Source organism: Culex pipiens, chromosome 2 (genome assembly GCF_016801865.2).
Source record: "Culex pipiens pallens isolate TS chromosome 2, TS_CPP_V2, whole genome shotgun sequence".
NCBI classification, from domain to species: domain Eukaryota; kingdom Metazoa; phylum Arthropoda; class Insecta; order Diptera; family Culicidae; genus Culex; species Culex pipiens.
The window spans coordinates 91,659,419-91,678,004 of record NC_068938.1 but is presented as its reverse complement, the minus strand read 5'-3'; the positions used below and the strand labels follow the sequence as shown (position 1 = coordinate 91,678,004).

Sequence of the window (18,586 nt, the reverse complement as noted above, 5' to 3'; positions counted from 1 at the left end):
TTTTCATTTTTTTTTATATACCCACTAAGATTATTTTTTTAAAACGTTGAAATTTCTCTAAGTTGGGATAACCAAATACTTTGAAAAACGAGTTAATCGACAGATTATAGAATTTTGGTGAATTTCAATCCAGTTTCACTTATTTTTCAATCTTGTTATTTTTTAGAATCTTCAAGAACTTCAAGCACAGGCAATGACAAATCAATGACAAATGCATTCAATGTGGTGAAGAATATCACTAAGAACAACATGGAATCATCAGGTGAGTAGATTTGGCTGTTGCATATGGATCATTTCCGTTTTTTCACTAACTGCAACTGTTGCACTAAAAATGGTATGAAAATACCAAATTTTGGTATTTCTTGTGCAAATACCAGCGACCAAAATGTGCTCTTGGTTGCCCAGTAATAGATGGTAAAATACCATGAAATCATACCAAAATCATGTATTTGGAAGACCACAGGAATACCAAAATCTGATTTTCCAAGGGCGCGGGAATACCTAAAAATTAAACCATGGCAATACCAAGTTTTGGTATTCAAGCAATGTTCAAAAATCCAGAAGACCTCAACTTGGTATTGAAATGGTTTTATTTTGAGGTATTATTTTACCCTTGGAATAACATGGTTTGGTATTGTTGTGCCCTTCCACATACTAGACTTTGGTATGATTTCATGGTATTTTACCATCTATTACTGGGCAACCAAGGGCACATTTTGGTCCCTGTTATTTGCCCAAGTAATACCAAAATTTGGTATTCACGTGTTATTTACCCCTGCTCGGGTACAATCACTTTACATACACTTTTTTTATAATCTCAGCAGTTGTTGGTTTACCTTTGATATAAAAAAGCAATCCACTTTAACGACCACCTGGTCTTTTGTGGTCTCTGTTACAAGTTTCTGCTCATTTCTAGGCGTCCGAAGGTTATGTGTGGTGGATAAGGCGGGAATCGAACCCGCGCCCCATAGCAACTAAGGGATCGGTAGCCGAAGCCACTAACCACCACGCCACGAGGCCCACCTTTGATATGGCAACGTCGACAAACCATATAGATTTTGAAATTGTCCAAACCATACGTCAAGTTTCTAATTTGATTGCTTTTCCATAGTAAAGATTCATTTCCATTGATTCAAATTCCTAAGCTAAGCGCAAGGTAAAGTAGGTGCAGTATGTAAAAATGTATTTACACCCCTTGGGCACTATGCACATTTTGTGATGAAACATGCAAACAAATTAAAGTTTGTCAAAAATCTAGTACTACGTTTTGCTCGGAAACTCTTGCCGAATGAGCACTTTTACAAAAAGCAAAAGATGATTCCTATAAAAAGTTCTATAACAAATATTATTACAAAAATCAAAAAAGGTGCAAAAAAACTTTATACACCTTTCGAAAAATTTAAACAAACACAGTTATTTGTTGATAAACAACCAAAAATCCAATGTCACAATTCAAAATAGGCATCCTTGAAAGATTAAAAAATAATTTGGATTGAATATAAAGGTTACTAACTACTTAGTATAAAAGTTTATATAACTCTGGAAATTCTTTATAAAAATTATCTTTACTTAATTTTGCAAACTATTAATTTATCTTAATTCTAAATATCAATATATAATCAAAAAATAGCTAAATAAACATTTTGGAGCGGATGTAACACCGTGTTGGGGGTCGTGGGTTCTATAGAAAACCTAGATGTTTGGGTATCAAAAGATCGGACATTTTATAATCTTTCCGATGGAACATAGGTTAACCTGTGAATCGTGGACCGGTTCGGATGCCGGCGGATTTTCCTATGACGTTATTCCGGGTTTTTACGAAATTCCAACGAAAAATCTATTCTATCGAAACAACGACCCCCAAAACTGTGTTATACCCTCTTCAAAATGTTTATTTAGCAATTATATTTTATTATATTGACATTTAGTTAAATTAAAATTATGCAAAATTAAGTTTAGATAAGTTTTATATAGAATTTCCAGAGTTACATAAACTTTTATACTAATTAGTTAGTAAACTTTATATTCAATCCAATTTATTTTTTTAATCAGTCAAGGATGCCTATTTGGAGTGGTGACGCTGGATTTATGGTGATTGGCCAACAAATAACTTCATTTATATAATTTTTTCGAAATGTGTACAAACTTTTTTTTTACACCTTTTTTGATTTTTGTAATAGTATTTTACATAGATTTTTTTATAGGAATCATCAAGAGTTTCCAAACAAAACGTAGTACTTGGTTTATGTCAAACTTTAATTTGTTTGCATGTGTCATCACAAAATGTGCACAGTGCCCAAGGGGTGTAAATACTTTTTTTTACATACTGTAGATTGTAGGTAGGCTATGAGGCATTTAAGGCTGTACAAAAAAAAGCGTTTCCAACTCAATTTGGGCCAAAATCGGCGTGCTACAAGATAGCACGGTCTCCACGAATTGGTGAACTAAGCAAATAAGTAAGCTGGTGTGCGCACAGTCAAAACAAAATATGTGAAAGATAATTATGAAGTTAAAAATAGAAACGGGATTGAACCACCATGCATGAATTCAACCAAATGGGTGAAGATTTGTTTTGTGTTTACTTGCGCAGGCATTAGCTAGAGAAGTTCAGCGAAATGAATTGAGAATAGTATTTTTTTAATAAAACTAATTCTGCCTTTAATACACGGAGAGACCGGCCGGGGCAAATCTAAGAAAATCTTTGTTAATTTAACTAAAAGTATGGGTTAATTTTTTACACAGCTTTTTTTCAACAATCGATTGTTGATTTTGTTAACCCGAAATTGCTGACCACCGGTAATTAAAATTAACTAAAAAAATACTTGGAATTGCCATTTTTGTTGGTTAAATGGCCGAAAAAAATTCTAGCAGTCGACTGCTAGAATATTTTTTTCAGAAAATTAACTAAAAATTTCTTGTTTTCAGCTGAAATATTGTGGAATATTCTGTTAAAAACTGGCTGGGAAATGTTTTTCAACTATTTTTCAACAATTTTTTTTCGTTGTATCAACCGAAATATTTTTGCATGCAGCAAATTATTAGTGGTTTATAACAAAACATTTCTTAATTAGACATAATTTATGTAAGTGTTGATATATATTTTCTTTAATTATCTAACGATATAGGCTGGGCCGAATTTCTAGCTATATTTTAACTATTGTCTTACTTGAATACAGAAAAATATTCGTACATGTAGTCAATAATTAGCTGTTGTTAGCAATATTTTTATTGAATTTGCAGTAAATTTTGTAATAATGCCTCACAAATTAATGCTGAGTGTTTTTATTTTCGCATTTATTCTGCCTAAAAATTTAACGTTTTGTACTAATTTGTTTTTTTTTTTTTTGCATGAAGTTGTTAAGTTACTGTTAAAAAGCATCAAAACAAAACTTTTTTTAACTGTTGTTATAAAACATGTAAAGTTGCATTAAACTAAAAATAATGAAAAAGCATATTACAAATTTTGTTGAACATATTTAAAAAAGATGTTTAATTTAACATGAATTCCTGAAAAATAGAAATCGAGCAAAATTTTCACCAAGTTTTAAGCATATATTTTTATTATGTTGTATAAAATTAAGTGTTGTTTCCACTTACCATCACTGTGAAATCATCCGATAAGTCATCATCATCTACAATGGTCTCAGGTTTAGTTATTTTTCTTGTGGTTGGAAACAGAATTTTCACTAAAGTGAACCTTTTGCTGCAAATAGACATGTGAAATGTATTAGTAATTTAATACAAAATTCTTAATTTCGGCTATAAACTGAAAAAAGGAACGTAAATAAATGAAATTATATTGAGGAAAGAAGAAATATCAATAATGCTACTTACCAAGGTTGCATTAATTTAACAATTACTTTTGGCAACAAACTTTCATTGCATTTGATTCAATTTATTCAACGTACTCCGATTCCTGAAAAAAATATTTTGAGTTTTACTTACCAGTTTATTGAGCAGTCGTATTGCAACAAAACTTTCAAGATAATAATTATCTTCTTTTATATATTTTTATTTTTTTATATTTTACTTCATCTCTATTTTTTATGTTGTCATGTGTACGCATTTCAATGTATTTTATAATTGATGATTCTGAAAAAATAAGCTTTTTAATGATTCAGTTTTCTACTAAAGAATCACATTAGATAAATTATTGTGCAAAAATAAACCCATACTTACTTGGATTAACCAACATTTTGTTAAATTTGCCCGGGCTGCTCTATCCGTGAAGAGTCGGCCCGCATTTCCCTTCTATTGCCTTCTCGTTCCATCAAACATTCTTCTAACGTGATCAACTCACTCGCATTGGAGATCCTCATGGCGAAGGTCATCCTCTTGCTCTTCATAGTTTATCACCTGCAAAGAAATCATCAACAAACCTACTCACCAATTCCACCTCCCCAGTTGCAACACTTTGATGTGCCACTTCAACATTAGCTAAATAGTGTTATTTTCACCTTTCACATCCTCTCACTTCATAATTAACAACACAAACTCAACAAATCGACCGCTCTCGTTCGAATCCTGACTTCAAATGACAGACGTAAACAAACCCAAGTTCATCTTTTAAATATTCAACCAAATGTAAATTATATTCAACCAACAAAATTTTTGATTTTCCTAAAACCAAAGCTAACAGTCGAGCACGTTCATTCGAGTTCGGGAAATCTGTTAGCTTTTTGCCTCTAGCATTTTCAACAAACAGGTTATTAAATTAATACTAAATTTTAGTTATTTTAACGGAATATTGGCAGTAACAAGTACGTTTTTGTTAAAATTTACGAAAGTAAAATCAACAATTTTAATTGTTAAAATTTCTGGGCACGGTCTCTCCGTGTAGTATATTCAATAAAGTTCCTTTTATAATGTTATATTGAACGCATGCTAATGTTAGTCCACATCAGCGATGGAATAATCATCATCAAAAGAAAATCTTTGGATGTTCATCAAGAGAAAAAATCCAAAGGGAGCATGGCTCTCCTCTCTCGCGCACGAAAGATCGGTAAAAAGAATCTAAAAAAATCATCATCTTGATTATTCGGCGGAACATCTTTTTCACTACTACACTTGCAAGTGTAACGTCACACGTCGAAAAATGACCTGTCACATTTTGTAGATGGGCAATGTGTGTAAACAAAGTGAAATAAATATTTTCGAGTGGTGCTGACAAGGAAATTCAAAAAAAAACATCAGCAGATTGATTTTCTTGGAGAATTTCGGGAGCGATTTTCTTTTGCGTGATTTGCCTCCTCTCTCTTTCGCGGGTGAAGAAAGTTCGCAAGCGAAATTGATTTTTTCGCGATTATTCCATCCCTGGTCCACATAAATAACTGATCGTGGTAAACGTCTTCGCTTACACGGAGAGACCGGCCGGGGCAAATCTAAGAAAATCTTGGTTAATTTAACTAAAAGTATGGGTTAATTTTTTACACAGCTTTTTTTCAACAATCGATTTTTGATTTTGTTAACCCGAAATTGCTGACCACCAGTAACTAAAATTAACTAAAAAAAGTTGGAATTGCCATTTTTGTTGGTTAAATGGCCGAAAAAAATTCTAGCAGTCGACTGCTAGAATATTTTTTTCAGAAAATTAACTATTTTTTTTTTGTTTTCAGCTGAAATATTGTGGAATATTCTGTTAAAAACTGGCTGGGAAATATTTTTCAACTATTTTTCAACAATTTTTTTTCACTAAAGTGAACCTTTTGCTGCAAATAGACACGTGAAATGTATTAGTAGAGCAGTTCTCTAGGATTTCGGTCATTCGATTTTTTTTGTATTTTTTAATCCGACTGAAACTTTGTTGGTGCCTTCGGTATGCCCAAAGAAGCCATTTTGCATCATTAGTTTGTCCATATAATTTTCCATACAAATTTGGCAGCTGTCCATACAAAAATGATGTATAAAAAATCAAAAATCTGTATCTTTTGAAGGAATTTTTTGATCGATTTGGTGTCTTCTGCAAAGTTGTAGGTATGGATACGGACTACACTGAAAAAAAATAATACACGGTAAAAAAAATTTGGTGATTTTTTTATTTAACTTTTTATCACTAAAACTTGATTTACAAAAAAACACTATTTTTAATTTTTTTTATTTTTTGATATGTTTTAGGGGACATAAAATGCCAACTTTTCAGAAATTTCCAGGTTGTGCAAAAAATCATTGACCGAGTTATGAATTTTTTAATCAATACTGATTTTTTCAAAAAATCGAAATTTTGGTCGTAAAAATTTTTCAACTTCATTTTTCGATGTAAAATCAAATTTGCAATAAAAAAGTACTTTAGTGAAATTTTGATAAAGTGCACCGTTTTCAAGTTATAGCCATATTTAAGTGACTTTTTTGAAAATAGTCGCAGTTTTTCATTTTTTAAAATTAGTGCACATGTTTGCCCAGTTTTGAAAAAAATATTTTTGAAAAGCTGAGAAAATTCTCTATATTTTGCTTATTCGGACTTTGTTGATACGACCTTTACTTGCTGAGATATTGCAATGCAAAGGTTTAAAAACAGGAAAATTGATGTTTTCTAAGTTTCACCCAAACAACCCACCATTTTTTATCGTCAATATCTCAGCAACTAATGGTCCGATTTTCAATGTTAATATATGAAACATTTGTGAAATTTTCCGATCTTTTCGAAAAAAATATTTTCAAAATTTTCAAATCAAGACTAACATTTCAAAAAGGCCAAACATTCAATATTACGCCCTTTTAAAATGTTAGTCTTGATTTGAAAATTTTGAAAATATTTTTTTCGAAAAGATCGGAAAATTTCACAAATGTTTCATATATTAACATTGAAAATCGGACCATTAGTTGCTGAGATATTGACGATAAAAAATGGTGGGTTGTTTGGGTGAAACTTAGAAAACATCAATTTTCCTGTTTTTAAACCTTTGCATTGCAATATCTCAGCAAGTAAAGGTCGTATCAACAAAGTCCGAATAAGCAAAATATAGAGAATTTTCTCAGCTTTTCAAAAATATTTTTTTCAAAACTGGGCAAACATGTGCACTAATTTTAAAAAATGAAAAACTGCGACTATTTTCAAAAAAGTCACTTAAATATGGCTATAACTTGAAAACGGTGCACTTTATCAAAATTTCACTAAAGTACTTTTTTATTGCAAATTTGATTTTACATCGAAAAATGAAGTTGAAAAATTTTTACGACCAAAATTTCGATTTTTTGAAAAAATCAGTATTGATTAAAAAATTCATAACTCGGTCAATGATTTTTTGCACAACCTGGAAATTTCTGAAAAGTTGGCATTTTATGTCCCCTAAAACATATCAAAAAATAAAAAAAAATAAAAATAGTGTTTTTTTGTAAATCAAGTTTTAGTGATAAAAAGTTAAATAAAAAAATCACCAAATTTTTTTTACCGTGTATTATTTTTTTTCAGTGTAGTCCGTATCCATACCTACAACTTTGCAGAAGACACCAAATCGATCAAAAAATTCCTTCAAAAGATACAGATTTTTGAATTTTTATACATCATTTTTGTATGGACAGCTGCCAAATTTGTATGGAAAATTATATGGACAAACTAATGATGCAAAATGGCTTCTTTGGGCATACCGAAGGCACCAACAAAGTTTCAGTCGGATTAAAAAATACAAAAATTAAAATTGAAGAAAAAAGACCGATTTCGTAGAGAATTGCTCAGTAATTTAATACAAAATTCTTGATTTCGGCTATAAACTGAAAAAAGGAACGTAAATAAATGCAATTATATTGAGGAAAGAAGAAATATCAATAATGCTACTTACCAAGCTTGCATTAATTTAACAATTACTTTTGGCAACACACTTTCACTGCATTTGATTCAATTTATTCAACGTACTCCGATTCCTAAAAAAAATATTTAGAGTTTTACTTACCAGTTTATTGAGCACACGTATTGCAACAAAACTTTCAAGATAAAAATTATCTTCTTTTATATATTTTTATTTTTTTATATTTTACTTCGTCTTTTTTTAATGTTGTCATGTGTACGCATTTCTATGTATTTTATAATTGATGATTCTGAAAAAAAGAATGGTTCATTAAGATTTTATCCGTTTTATCAGTTTTCTAATAAGAATCACATTAGATAAATTATTGTGCACAAATAAACCCATACTTACTTGGATTAACCAACATTTTGTTAAATTTGCCCGGGCTGCTCTATCCGTGAAGAGCTGGCCCGCATCTCCCTTCTACTGCCCTCTCTTTCCTTCAAACATTCTTATAACGTGTTCAACTCACTCGCATCAGAGGTCCTCATGGCGAAGGTCGAGTTCTTGCTCTTCATAGTTTATCACCTGCAAAGAAATCATCAACAAACCTACTCACCAATTCCACCTCCCCAGTTGCAACACTTTGATTTGCCACTTCAACATTAGCTAAATAGTGTAATTTTCACCTTTCACATCCTCTCACTTCATAATTAACAACACAAACTCAACAAATCGACCGCTCTCGTTCGAATCCTGACTTCAAATGACAGACGTAAACAAACCCAAGTTTATCTTTTAAATATTCAACCAAATTAAATTCAACCAACAAATTTTTTGATTTTCCTAAAACCAAAGCTAACAGTCGAGCACGTTCATTCGAGTTCGGGAAACCTGTTAGCTTTTTGCCTTTAGCATTTTCAACAAACGGGTTACTAAATAAATATTGAATTTTGGTTATTTTAATTGAAAATTATCAGAAACAAGTACGTTTTTGTTAAAATTTACGAAAGTAAAATCAACAATTTTAATTGTTAAAATTTCTGGGCACGGTCTCTCCGTGTAACATTGTGTTGTTAGTAAGAAGACGGGGAAATTCTCGTATGTTTTGCAAGTTAGGGATTTGATCCTGTTTTCATCAATTTTTAAGTTTATCCCTGTTTAAATAACTTTTACTTTTTGCATAGCTTTTTAAATTCTCTGCCTCCTGAGCTATTAATAATGCGGTATCGTTTGAAAACGCTTTTACAAAGCTGTTGTAAGCGAACGTCAAAATGCTGATATTCCAACATTAGATGCTCGATGAAAATGGGTAATTCTCTGCCAATTCCGCAGCAGTTGCCCCGAACCCCTCTTCGATTTGCGTGAAACTTTGAGGGGTAACTTTTGATCGGATCACGCATCCGAGCTTCATTCTTCGATATGTTTCTTTCGATAAATTTCGGGGTAACTTGATACCCCTTCAGTTCAATAATAATATTTCCTGTATATTATGATTAACTCCGACACAAATCAAAATGAAGAAAAAGATCTTATGAAGATTCAGAATTCAGAAAATGTTGCTAACTGTTAAAATGGTGTTGTCTTTCAGCTGTTTTGTAGACTAAGGTTATAGAAATCCCTCGCAACTTTTTGGAATATTGCATAATTAATTACCCAGATATTCAGAAAAAATATTTCTTAGGTTGCAACGTTGTCAAAAACTGGAATAAAACTTGCATGCTGACGATAAAATTTTCGATTTTTGATCACATTTTTCTCATCGTACCTTTTAATTTTATTTTCGTTTTGAGGGTCATCATTATTAAATTATTATTTTATTCTTAAGTTTATACAAAATTAAGCCAGGAAATGAAGTGCACATTTAATTTTTAACAGCAGCCACCGCCAGCGTTGTATCCAGAGTCTCGGCCCGAAACTTCAAACACGAACAAAAGCAGCGAACCGAAGATTAGCAATGACGTTTTGGAATTTTGACAGTTTGGAACGCATGAATTACCCCATTATCGGTTTCCCGCATGGGTGATGTGGAAATTGTTGCACATGACTGAAGTTGGGAATTTTGCAACTTATTTTAATTTATGCTAAATTTTAAAATTTAAACACGAATCTACAGCGAATCGATGTGAAAACTAAAGATACACTAAAGGCACGATGATTTGATGTGCAATCTTGATCAGAATCGCGATAAAAGCGGTTTAAATTGAAAAATAATAATACAACAAATTCTGGTCTAGAATTTAACGAAATTTTGTCTGTTTTGTAAGACTAAATTTTATTGCACAATGGTTATAGAATGTTTTACAAAAAAGTAAATTTTTCGGTTCGTCCACAAATAATCTCATGTTTGTAAACAAACGACGCCATATTGCCAATGTTGTTCGGTAGCTCATATCAGGCCATCGCCGGGGCCCTGGTTGTATCCGAACATTCATTGCTGAAGTTCTGACTTATCTCATCCCCCTTTTGATCGTTCGCCTTTTGCTGCTCCTTGTCCTGCTTCCGTTTACTAACTTTCTCGGCAATCAACCTACGAATGAACAACAATTCAACGATTTTTTCCAGCAGTCCAATCAACCCGAGCACGGACAACCCAAGCAGAAACCCAAGTGAACCACCCAAATCGGCCACAAACTGGGTCAGATCGTATCCGTGGAACTCCTCCACGATCTGCAATACACAAAAAATGATGACAAATTCACAGTTCAAACTGATCGCTACCATACCGTGACCATTTTCGACGTGTAGTACAACCAAATCTGACCCGCAGGAATGGTAATGTTAAATTTCTTCCGATTCATGACGAACGCCGTGTAGATCGTGGTCGAGCACGGCTGGAAGCACCCGCAGATGACGCTGTCCTGGTCCGCCTGCAGCTTGTAGTGCTTGATCAGCTGCTGCGTTTCGTTGGCCGTGTCACACTGGTCCACGTCGATGTCCGGCATCCACGGACCGGTACACCCGACAATGTCAACCACCCGGTGCCAGTGGCACAGCTCACTGCACTGGATTTGATGAAAAAAATAAATAAAAGAAAATCAATCAAGATGAAAGCAATTCTTCTCACTTGAAACACAAACCCGGGTGGAACTCATGTCCGTTTCGGTGGTACAAAGGTTGTCCGCACTCGGTAGCATGTAAAAGTGCTGGGTGCTCAGCTTTACCTCAACTTCTTCGTCCACCTCCACGAAGAGGTACTCGATGCGGCCGGAAGATTGCATGCGGTTTTCTAAAAAAATATATTGCGTTATTTGGCAAAAAGGTTTAAATTGTTTTTACTGAAACAGAATATTAAACTTTATAATTGAACTCGATTCTTCCAGGGTTTGATTTAGATGAAATTGACCTCGAATTACGATTTGTTGATCCGGATTAAGCTTTTTGCATTCTTTGAACATGACAAAAGGGGCCATTTAACATTAAAAGTTATCAAATCTTAATCTCAGGCACGATTTTTTTTCGATTGCCTGCTAAATTACCTCTTGTCGCAAAAAAAATGTTTTGAAATCCAAATTTACGAGTAATTTTTAAAAATTCTTAAGCAAATAATTTATTCAGTGCTTCAGTCAAAATTGTGGAAAGTATCTTGAAATCTCTAAAAAGTATCCTTTTTTCGATATGAAGTCTGAATTATTTTAAAAGAAATTCATTAGCTTTAATAAATATTCAATAAGAACGATACAAAATGCAGTTTAGAGGGGCTTAATGTAAACTGGGTGCCCAATGGAGTACTCAAAATTGAAAAAATATAATTCTAAGTACCAAAAAAAAATGGAAAATGGTGGGTCATGTCATTTTTTAAGATTTTTTTACTTACATTTTGAATCTGCAATAACCCAAAAGGGTAATTTTTTAACTAAGAATATTTTTTCATTAAAGTTCCGTAGTTTTGTAACTGGAATTATAGGCAGGGTTTATTCTTAGAGTGTAAAAGTGTTTAATAAAAATTTAGAGCAGACAATTACACCAAATTTATGTATTATGGGGTTTTCTTGCAAGTAATCGCAATTTTATGAAGAAAAAAAAGTTCAAAAAGATGGACGTAACCGATCGTGGTTGTTCGCGAACACCGGTGACGGATGATGAACAGGGAAACAAAGAGAAGGGTTTTCTTAAAAACTTTTTTTTTATGAAATTGCGATAACTCGTGATGGTTACAAGTAAGCTCCATTCGTATGCTTATAAAATTGTTTAATTTTTTTATATGAAATGATAATCGGATGATTAGTTGCTAAATTAAGGTGACGACTTCCATCATTGATTTTGACAATATAAATTTTGATTTTTTTTTCCAAAATATAAAAAAAAATGATTTTAAAAGTACATTGTAGTTTGATGCATTGTTCTTGCTCAATAAAATAGGGCCGCTGCAAATATTTTTTGATGTTCATGTCACCCCCGCTCTCTTCAAAATTGATCAAAAAAGTCATAGAGCAGAATCAATATTTATTTGTTTAAACTTCAAACATTTTAATTGATAGTAATTTAAGGTGTTTTAATAAAAGCAAGTGGTTTTAAGAGTCAAAAGATTCCATCCTAGAAGAGTGTTAATTTAATAATCCGAAATCGCCATCCTATTTTTCGTTCGAAAACTTCCCACGAAATTAGATATTTGAGTTGATTAATCCCCGTGAAAGTTAAGCAAATATTATGATTATTATAAAATTAAGCGTAATTTTTCCCGTATGCTTAACAAATGATTTTCTAGGTTATTTTTAAACATTTTGCACGCTTAATAAACTTTAGTGATTTTTTTTGTGCTTTCGAATTATGGTCCCCGTGGAAAATGCTTTTTTGCGTGAAAAATCAATAAGCCTACTGATTATGAACATGCGATGAAATTACTTACGAAAGCGCCCGCAGAGTAGGCAAACCTCAATGCACGGCGCAAGACTCTAATGGTAAGTACACCGAACTGAATAGCTACGCATCACTCTGCGGCTCTATTTCAAGCCATGTGGTTTGAATTTTTTAGGTAATTCATTTGCAGTTACTTCTGCTTCGTTTTGCATTTTTCGAGTGAGACCAAAAGGAAGGATCTGATGTTTTACCTGCAAACCCTTCCGACTGATCGTGTATAAACACATGCCAACCTGGCACATCGTCCCCAAGAAAGTACTCGTCATTCCTAGTGTCGTGCATCAACAGAATCGAATATCCAGCTGCCTTCCACGAGTGCTCCGTTGTTACCAGCGGATTCATAGTAAAGCACTGCCCCATATCCAAGTGCATTCCACTGGTTATTTCGATATCTGCAAAAAGTGCACTAACTTGAGTAGCTTAACTTATGATATCACTGAAAAATTCTCACTCTCCGCCAATCCATTCAGTCCGTACTGGATGAAAAAGTCACTCTTGCTGTAGGTCGCCTCGTGGAACAGCTCCTCCAGCGTGCTTTCGTTAAAGTCGAACTTGTTGAATGCACTGGCATACTTTGGGTGCTGGGTCAGGTTGTACCGTTGCATCACGTCAAATTTGTACGGCGGATTGCGACAGAACGTGATCGCCGGGTACTGCATCGAATCGTTCAGCTCGAACCGCGAGTGGGTGCTGATAGGTGGATGAATCAGCTTGTGGAAGCATTCTGTGAGCTGGAGAATTCCCGGATTGAGTATTCACAATCATGGAGCTACTTTCGGAGAGACTACCTGGAAGATTACCACCACACTGCAGATACTGAGCACTATCACGCGAACTAATCGTTTTGGGTCGTAGCACAAAAAGTGGAGAGTGTCCCAAAACTTGCCTTTCAGCTTTTCCTTTATCATTGTGGCAATTTTGAATTTGAAACTACATTTTGCTAGACTATATTGGAACGTTACACTTGAAAAAATCAAATCGAAACTGGAAAAATTTAGTGTTCGAGGAGCTATTTATATAGGGTTCATACAGAGAATGGACAGACACCCAGAGCCATAAATATTTCAACGTTATCTGCTCATATTTCCACTTTGATGGCAATTGAACTGTATTAAACAGAACATTGAACTATGGCGTCGTTTTCTTGGTATAAAGGGAGCATGCTATGGAGTGAAACTATGTTTTTTGTTCCACTAATCGAAATTCCTTTTTCTTAAATATTTTATTTTGATAAACTAAGCTGATAATATTTTGTGCAAAAATCAAGGATGGCGAATAAACATTATTTTTGGTTAAACGAAGTCTCATTTGTGATGACATATTTTAATCCACTATTTATAAAGAATTGATTGAAACTCAAAATCTTGAGAATGTTTAGGAAAAGCTGCTAAAAAATGAAACGTTATACAATTTCTGATAAAAAAGCATTGCATTTACGAATTGCTGTAATGAATTAACGATAAAACGGAAAGTGTATGATTGTTTTATCCAGTATTACCTCTTTATGATTTTTATCTTATCATACATTTAGCTGCGTTTCATATGTTCAACTATACGATTGATATTGAGACATTAAACTAGTAGCCTCTCGTGGCTTTAGGTACACAGCAAAAAATAATGTAAATTTGGAAGCTGTAATTTTGGAAGGTTGAATATTACCTCTTTTATGATGTAATTTTACCTCAATTTAGACTGAAAAAGTGGCATTACACCAGAAAAGTGGTAAAATTACACATTTTCAGAGGTAAAATTACACATTTTTTCTGACATAAAAGATGTACCCCTTCCCAGATGTAATATTACCATGATTTTTTTGTCTGTGTACCTTTAACGTTTCTCTCTCAGGGTAAAGCTGATTTGGAACGAACTATTTGGTAAAATTTTGCAACTTATTTTTCTGGAATGAAGAGCGAATTAGGAGCATACCCTTCTCGCATTGACCTCACTGACCTGCTTTAACCCTCTACAACCCAACCCCGCCTTTAGACGGGCTTCGATTTAAAAAATCGCCAAAAATCCATTTTTCAACCAATTTTTGATCTTTAAAATGCATTGGAAAGAAGAACTCTTGAAATTTTAGAAAATTTATGGGTTGGAAGTTTTACTTGTTTTATGTGACTTTGCCAATGTTTTTAAAAATGTCATTTATTTAGGGGTCAACTTTGGCTGTGTTTTTTACTAACATTTCCTATATTTTAAGTAAAAAGAAGTATGCAGTAATTTTTCTAGTGTCCCAGACTATGCCTCTACGCATTTTTTTTACAATTTAAATGATAATGGTGCCATTTTATAGTAGAAAATGTGAAAAACAAGCAAAAAATTGAAAAAGTGACTGTAGAAACATGAAAAAATTAGATAGGCAAAATGTAATATGTAATTATAGGAGGTGGTAGAAAAGGCCAAATACTACCAAAAACAAACATAAACTTAACAAGAAAAATGCAAATTAAAATACTAAAAATGAAACAAGAAAAACATAAAACAAGAGAAGTAAAGTTTTTCGTAGAACAAAAGTAGCTCAAAATGACCTCCTGAACACGGGAAAAATAAAAATTCTCGAAAAAAAAAATTTGGGCAGTAGAGGGTTAAATTTTCAAGGGTTGACTGGACATAAAAAATGACCTTCTGCTCCAAAAGCAGAAAACGGCAGAAATTTTGGGTTATTTTAAGCATCGGTGTCAATTTTGATCGAAATTGGTTAAGATTAACCCATTGGTGTTCGAGCCTAAAGTTGGTGAATCAAATATTTATCATACAAAAATTTCATTTTTAAATCGCTAATGGGTAATTCTCTACCAACTCACACGAAATCGGGAAAAGTTGCCCCGACCCCTCTTCGATTTGCGTGAAACTAAGGGGTAACTTTTGTCCCTGATCACGAATCCGAGGTCCGTTTTTTGATACCTCGTGACGGAGGGGCAGGAATTTTGAACATGCGAAAAAAGAGGTGTTTTTCGATAATTTGCAGCCTGAAACGGTGATGAGATAGAAATTTGGTGTCAAAGGGACTTTTGTGTAAAATTAGACGCCCGATTTGATGGCGTACTCAGAATTCCGAAAAAACGTATTTTTCATCGAAAAAACACTAAAAAAGTTTTAAAAATTCTCCCATTTTCCGTTACTTGACTGTAAAAAATTTTGGAACATGCCATTTTATGGGAAATTTAATGTACTTTTCGAATCTACATTGACTCAGAATGGTCATTTTTTCATTTAGAACAAAATTTTTCATTTTAAAATTTTGTGTTTTTTTCTAACTTTGCAGGGTTATTTTTTAGAGAGTAACAATGTTCTACAAAGTTGTAGAGCAAACAATTACAAAAATTTTGATATATAGACATAAGGGGTTTGTTTATAAACATCACGAGTTATCGCGATTTTACGAAAAAAAAGTTTTGAAAAAGTTGGTCATCATCGATCATGGCCGTTCATGGTCACCCGCGACAGACACGAACGACGCAAATCGAAGAGGGGTCGGGGCAACTGCTGTGTGAGTTGGCGGAGAATTACCCATTTCTAAAAAATAAATAATTAGATAAGGCCGTTGCAAATATTTTTCAAAGTTTATGTCGCCACCCCTTTCAAAATCGGTCCGAAAAATCAGGGGGCAAATTTTTTTTTTTTCAAAAAACTTCTAAATTTTAAAGGAAATAGAAGTTTAGCCAACTGAAAACCATTAGAAATGCATTTCCCTGCGTTTAAACCATATTTAGCATGTCTGTGATCGATCAAACATATTTTTAATTTTTGTGAAATTCCAATGTACAGCACCGCAAAAAGTTTTTTTTTCGACGAAAAAAATCTCTCCAATACTTGGATATTTTGAAAACTAATGATTGCAAAACAATTGGGCAGGTGTAAAGTGCATTTTAAAATACTTTTTTCATTCAAATGTTGAGACCATGGCTTGTTATTTGAATTTTATATTTTTTTTTTATTTTTTTGCCAACCCCCCCCCCCCCCCTCCAGAGTCGAGGGACATAAACTTCAAAAAATATTTGCAACGGCCTTACTTTTTTTTCATCATAAAACTGAAAAAAATACCAAAATTAAAAGTTGAAGATCATTGAATTTCCAAGAAGAATCTAACTTTTGAGAATATTTTGATGAAAGTAGCGTGCCCTAAAGACAAAACCATAAGAAAATTGGGTTTTCACCAATTTGCTCATATTCGACCCAGAGTTCTAAAATAGCTCAAGGAACAATAATCATCTAGTGGAGCGAGGTTTTGAAAGAAAAAAAAAACTATATTCTGGAAATATATAATTAGCATCTGGCCAGATTAGGATCTCTAGGTCAATGGAAAGTGGGGAAAATCAGGACACAAGCATTGATGGTTTAAAAACTACATAAATCGGCACGGCAAGCGGCAAAATTAATTTAAATGTCAAAATTTTAATAGCACCTGAAAATGAAAAAAAAATCAGCAAATAAAGGTTGTTGTGCAAATCAATTGGTTGAATTTAAAGAAAGTTTTTGGCATTTTTGTGAAAAAAGCATAATTTGGACACTTTTTCTTTTTGTGAATTTTTCGTGTGTAAATTTTAGCTTGGAAGACCCCTTAGATCCCAATTTCTGGTGACAATTGTAAAAAATCGAGTTTTTAAGCCAATTTAACAATAGAAATATGCATTAAATGCAGATGAAAAACAACAATATTTTTTTATATATATATTGTTCAAAATTAACGCATTTTTTAGAACCAAAAATATTTCTTAAAATTTCTTAACCCTTTCAAGCCTGAATTTAAAAAAAATGATGGGAAAATGATCCTTACCAAGCTACGAAACTGGCTGGTTTTGAAAATTTTCATGTTTGGGCCATATATGGCCCATCAGGCCTGAAGGGTTAAGGTAGATTTTTTAAGCTCTGACTGCTCACTAAAAAATTAAATTGAATATTCATCTGCTTTCGATTTTGTTTAATAAAAACAGCTAATTTTTCGGAAAATTCATTGTTAAGAAAAAATTTGAATCTGATTTTCCTAAATTTCAAACCCAAAAACATTGTACTTTAATTTAGGATCATAATTTAAAACTTATAAAAAAGTATAACTTAATGTTCCAGCTTAAAAGTTAAAGTGTCTAATTGAATTTAAATTAAATTATTTCACATGACATTTTTTTTGATGGTTTTCGAACTGACTTTTTGAAATATTAGACCCCTCCCCCTCGCCCACTCGTGAAGAATTTCCATACAAAACAAATCCTTTTTGTATGGAGGTTGGACAATCGCTGAACATCCCCCCCCCCTAAGGTGTCCACGTTTATGGATGGTCCCTGTCAAATTTGAAAAGTTGTTTTTCAAAATATTTATTTCAATGAACCAAATTGCCAAAACGGTCCGCGAGGTTCCGCGATTTTTTTCCTTGCTTTACTCCTGTTCTAACAACATGAAAAATATAGATAAAAATTACCACAGTTCTGATAAATCTGATCCATGATATTCCGTTGGAAAATATACATTTTGTATCCATGACAACATTATGACTAAATTTCTTCACAAATTGTTTAGGAAAGTACTCTACACGTGTTTTTTTTCTTTTCTACTCCAAAGTAATGAAAATAATCATTAATCAATCATTTTCCCACAATTTTCAACCAGAAGGTCAATGATTGCCTAACAAAATGAAATAAATCAGCTGACTTATGCTGACTCATTTTTGTGAAAATATTCATTAAATTGAAGGAAATACAGAGCATTTCAGTCCAGACTCAATTATCCGAAGGCTTCGGAAAAATTCCACTTCAAATAATCGAACCACGAAAAAAAAATTTTTTTTTTCTTTGTCTAATTTTTAATTTTTGAGTTTATATAGGGGAAATATACCCATTTTAATCACTCTAAGCCGTTTGACCAATTCTCATCACTTTTGCCGTTTTCCCCTATTAAATCAACATTTTCAGATGTATCAACAATGGAGAGTTGCTTGCTCACTTTTATTTGAGCCATTTATTACTTTGAAACAGTCAAAAACACTTTATAAAAGCTGTAATTCATGATCA

At 32.9% G+C, this 18,586-nt stretch overlaps 1 protein-coding gene and 1 long non-coding RNA gene across 3 annotated transcripts in view; one reads left to right on the top strand and one right to left on the bottom strand.

The window, feature by feature from the left end:
• Window positions 1-18,586, top strand: part of LOC128093192 (uncharacterized) — a 154,865-nt gene that overhangs the window by 39,093 nt on the left and 97,186 nt on the right. The window lies entirely within an intron of this gene.
• LOC120424961 (uncharacterized) lies at window positions 9,442-13,554 on the bottom strand. 2 transcript variants are annotated; one of them, XM_052709162.1, is made up of 7 exons: window positions 13,370-13,554; window positions 13,033-13,312; window positions 12,773-12,973; window positions 10,802-10,950; window positions 10,448-10,726; window positions 10,147-10,391; window positions 9,442-9,622 (listed from the first exon to the last, which is right to left on the bottom strand). In XM_052709162.1, exons 1-7 carry the CDS (start codon window positions 13,487-13,489, stop codon window positions 9,586-9,588), a joined length of 1,311 nt encoding a protein of 436 aa, XP_052565122.1. In that variant the 5' UTR covers window positions 13,490-13,554; the 3' UTR covers window positions 9,442-9,585. The 2 variants fall into 2 exon arrangements, with proteins under 2 accessions (XP_052565122.1, XP_039445249.2); XM_039589315.2 differs by lacking the exon at window positions 9,442-9,622 and having other exon boundaries at window positions 9,629-10,391.

Bases quoted from the DNA above. Each gene is read 5' to 3' on its own strand.
- LOC120424961 (XM_052709162.1), bottom strand. From the start codon at position 13,489: ATGATAAAGGAAAAGCTGAAAGGCAAGTTTTGGGACACTCTCCACTTT. The intron at 10,951-12,772 runs GTAAAACATCAG...ATATTTTTTTAG, and splicing joins TCAGTCGGAAGGGTTTGCAG to AAAACCGCATGCAATCTTCC. The intron at 9,623-10,146 runs GGATACAACCAG...GGCCGAGACTCT, and splicing joins AACTTCAGCAATGAATGTTC to GGATACAACGCTGGCGGTGG.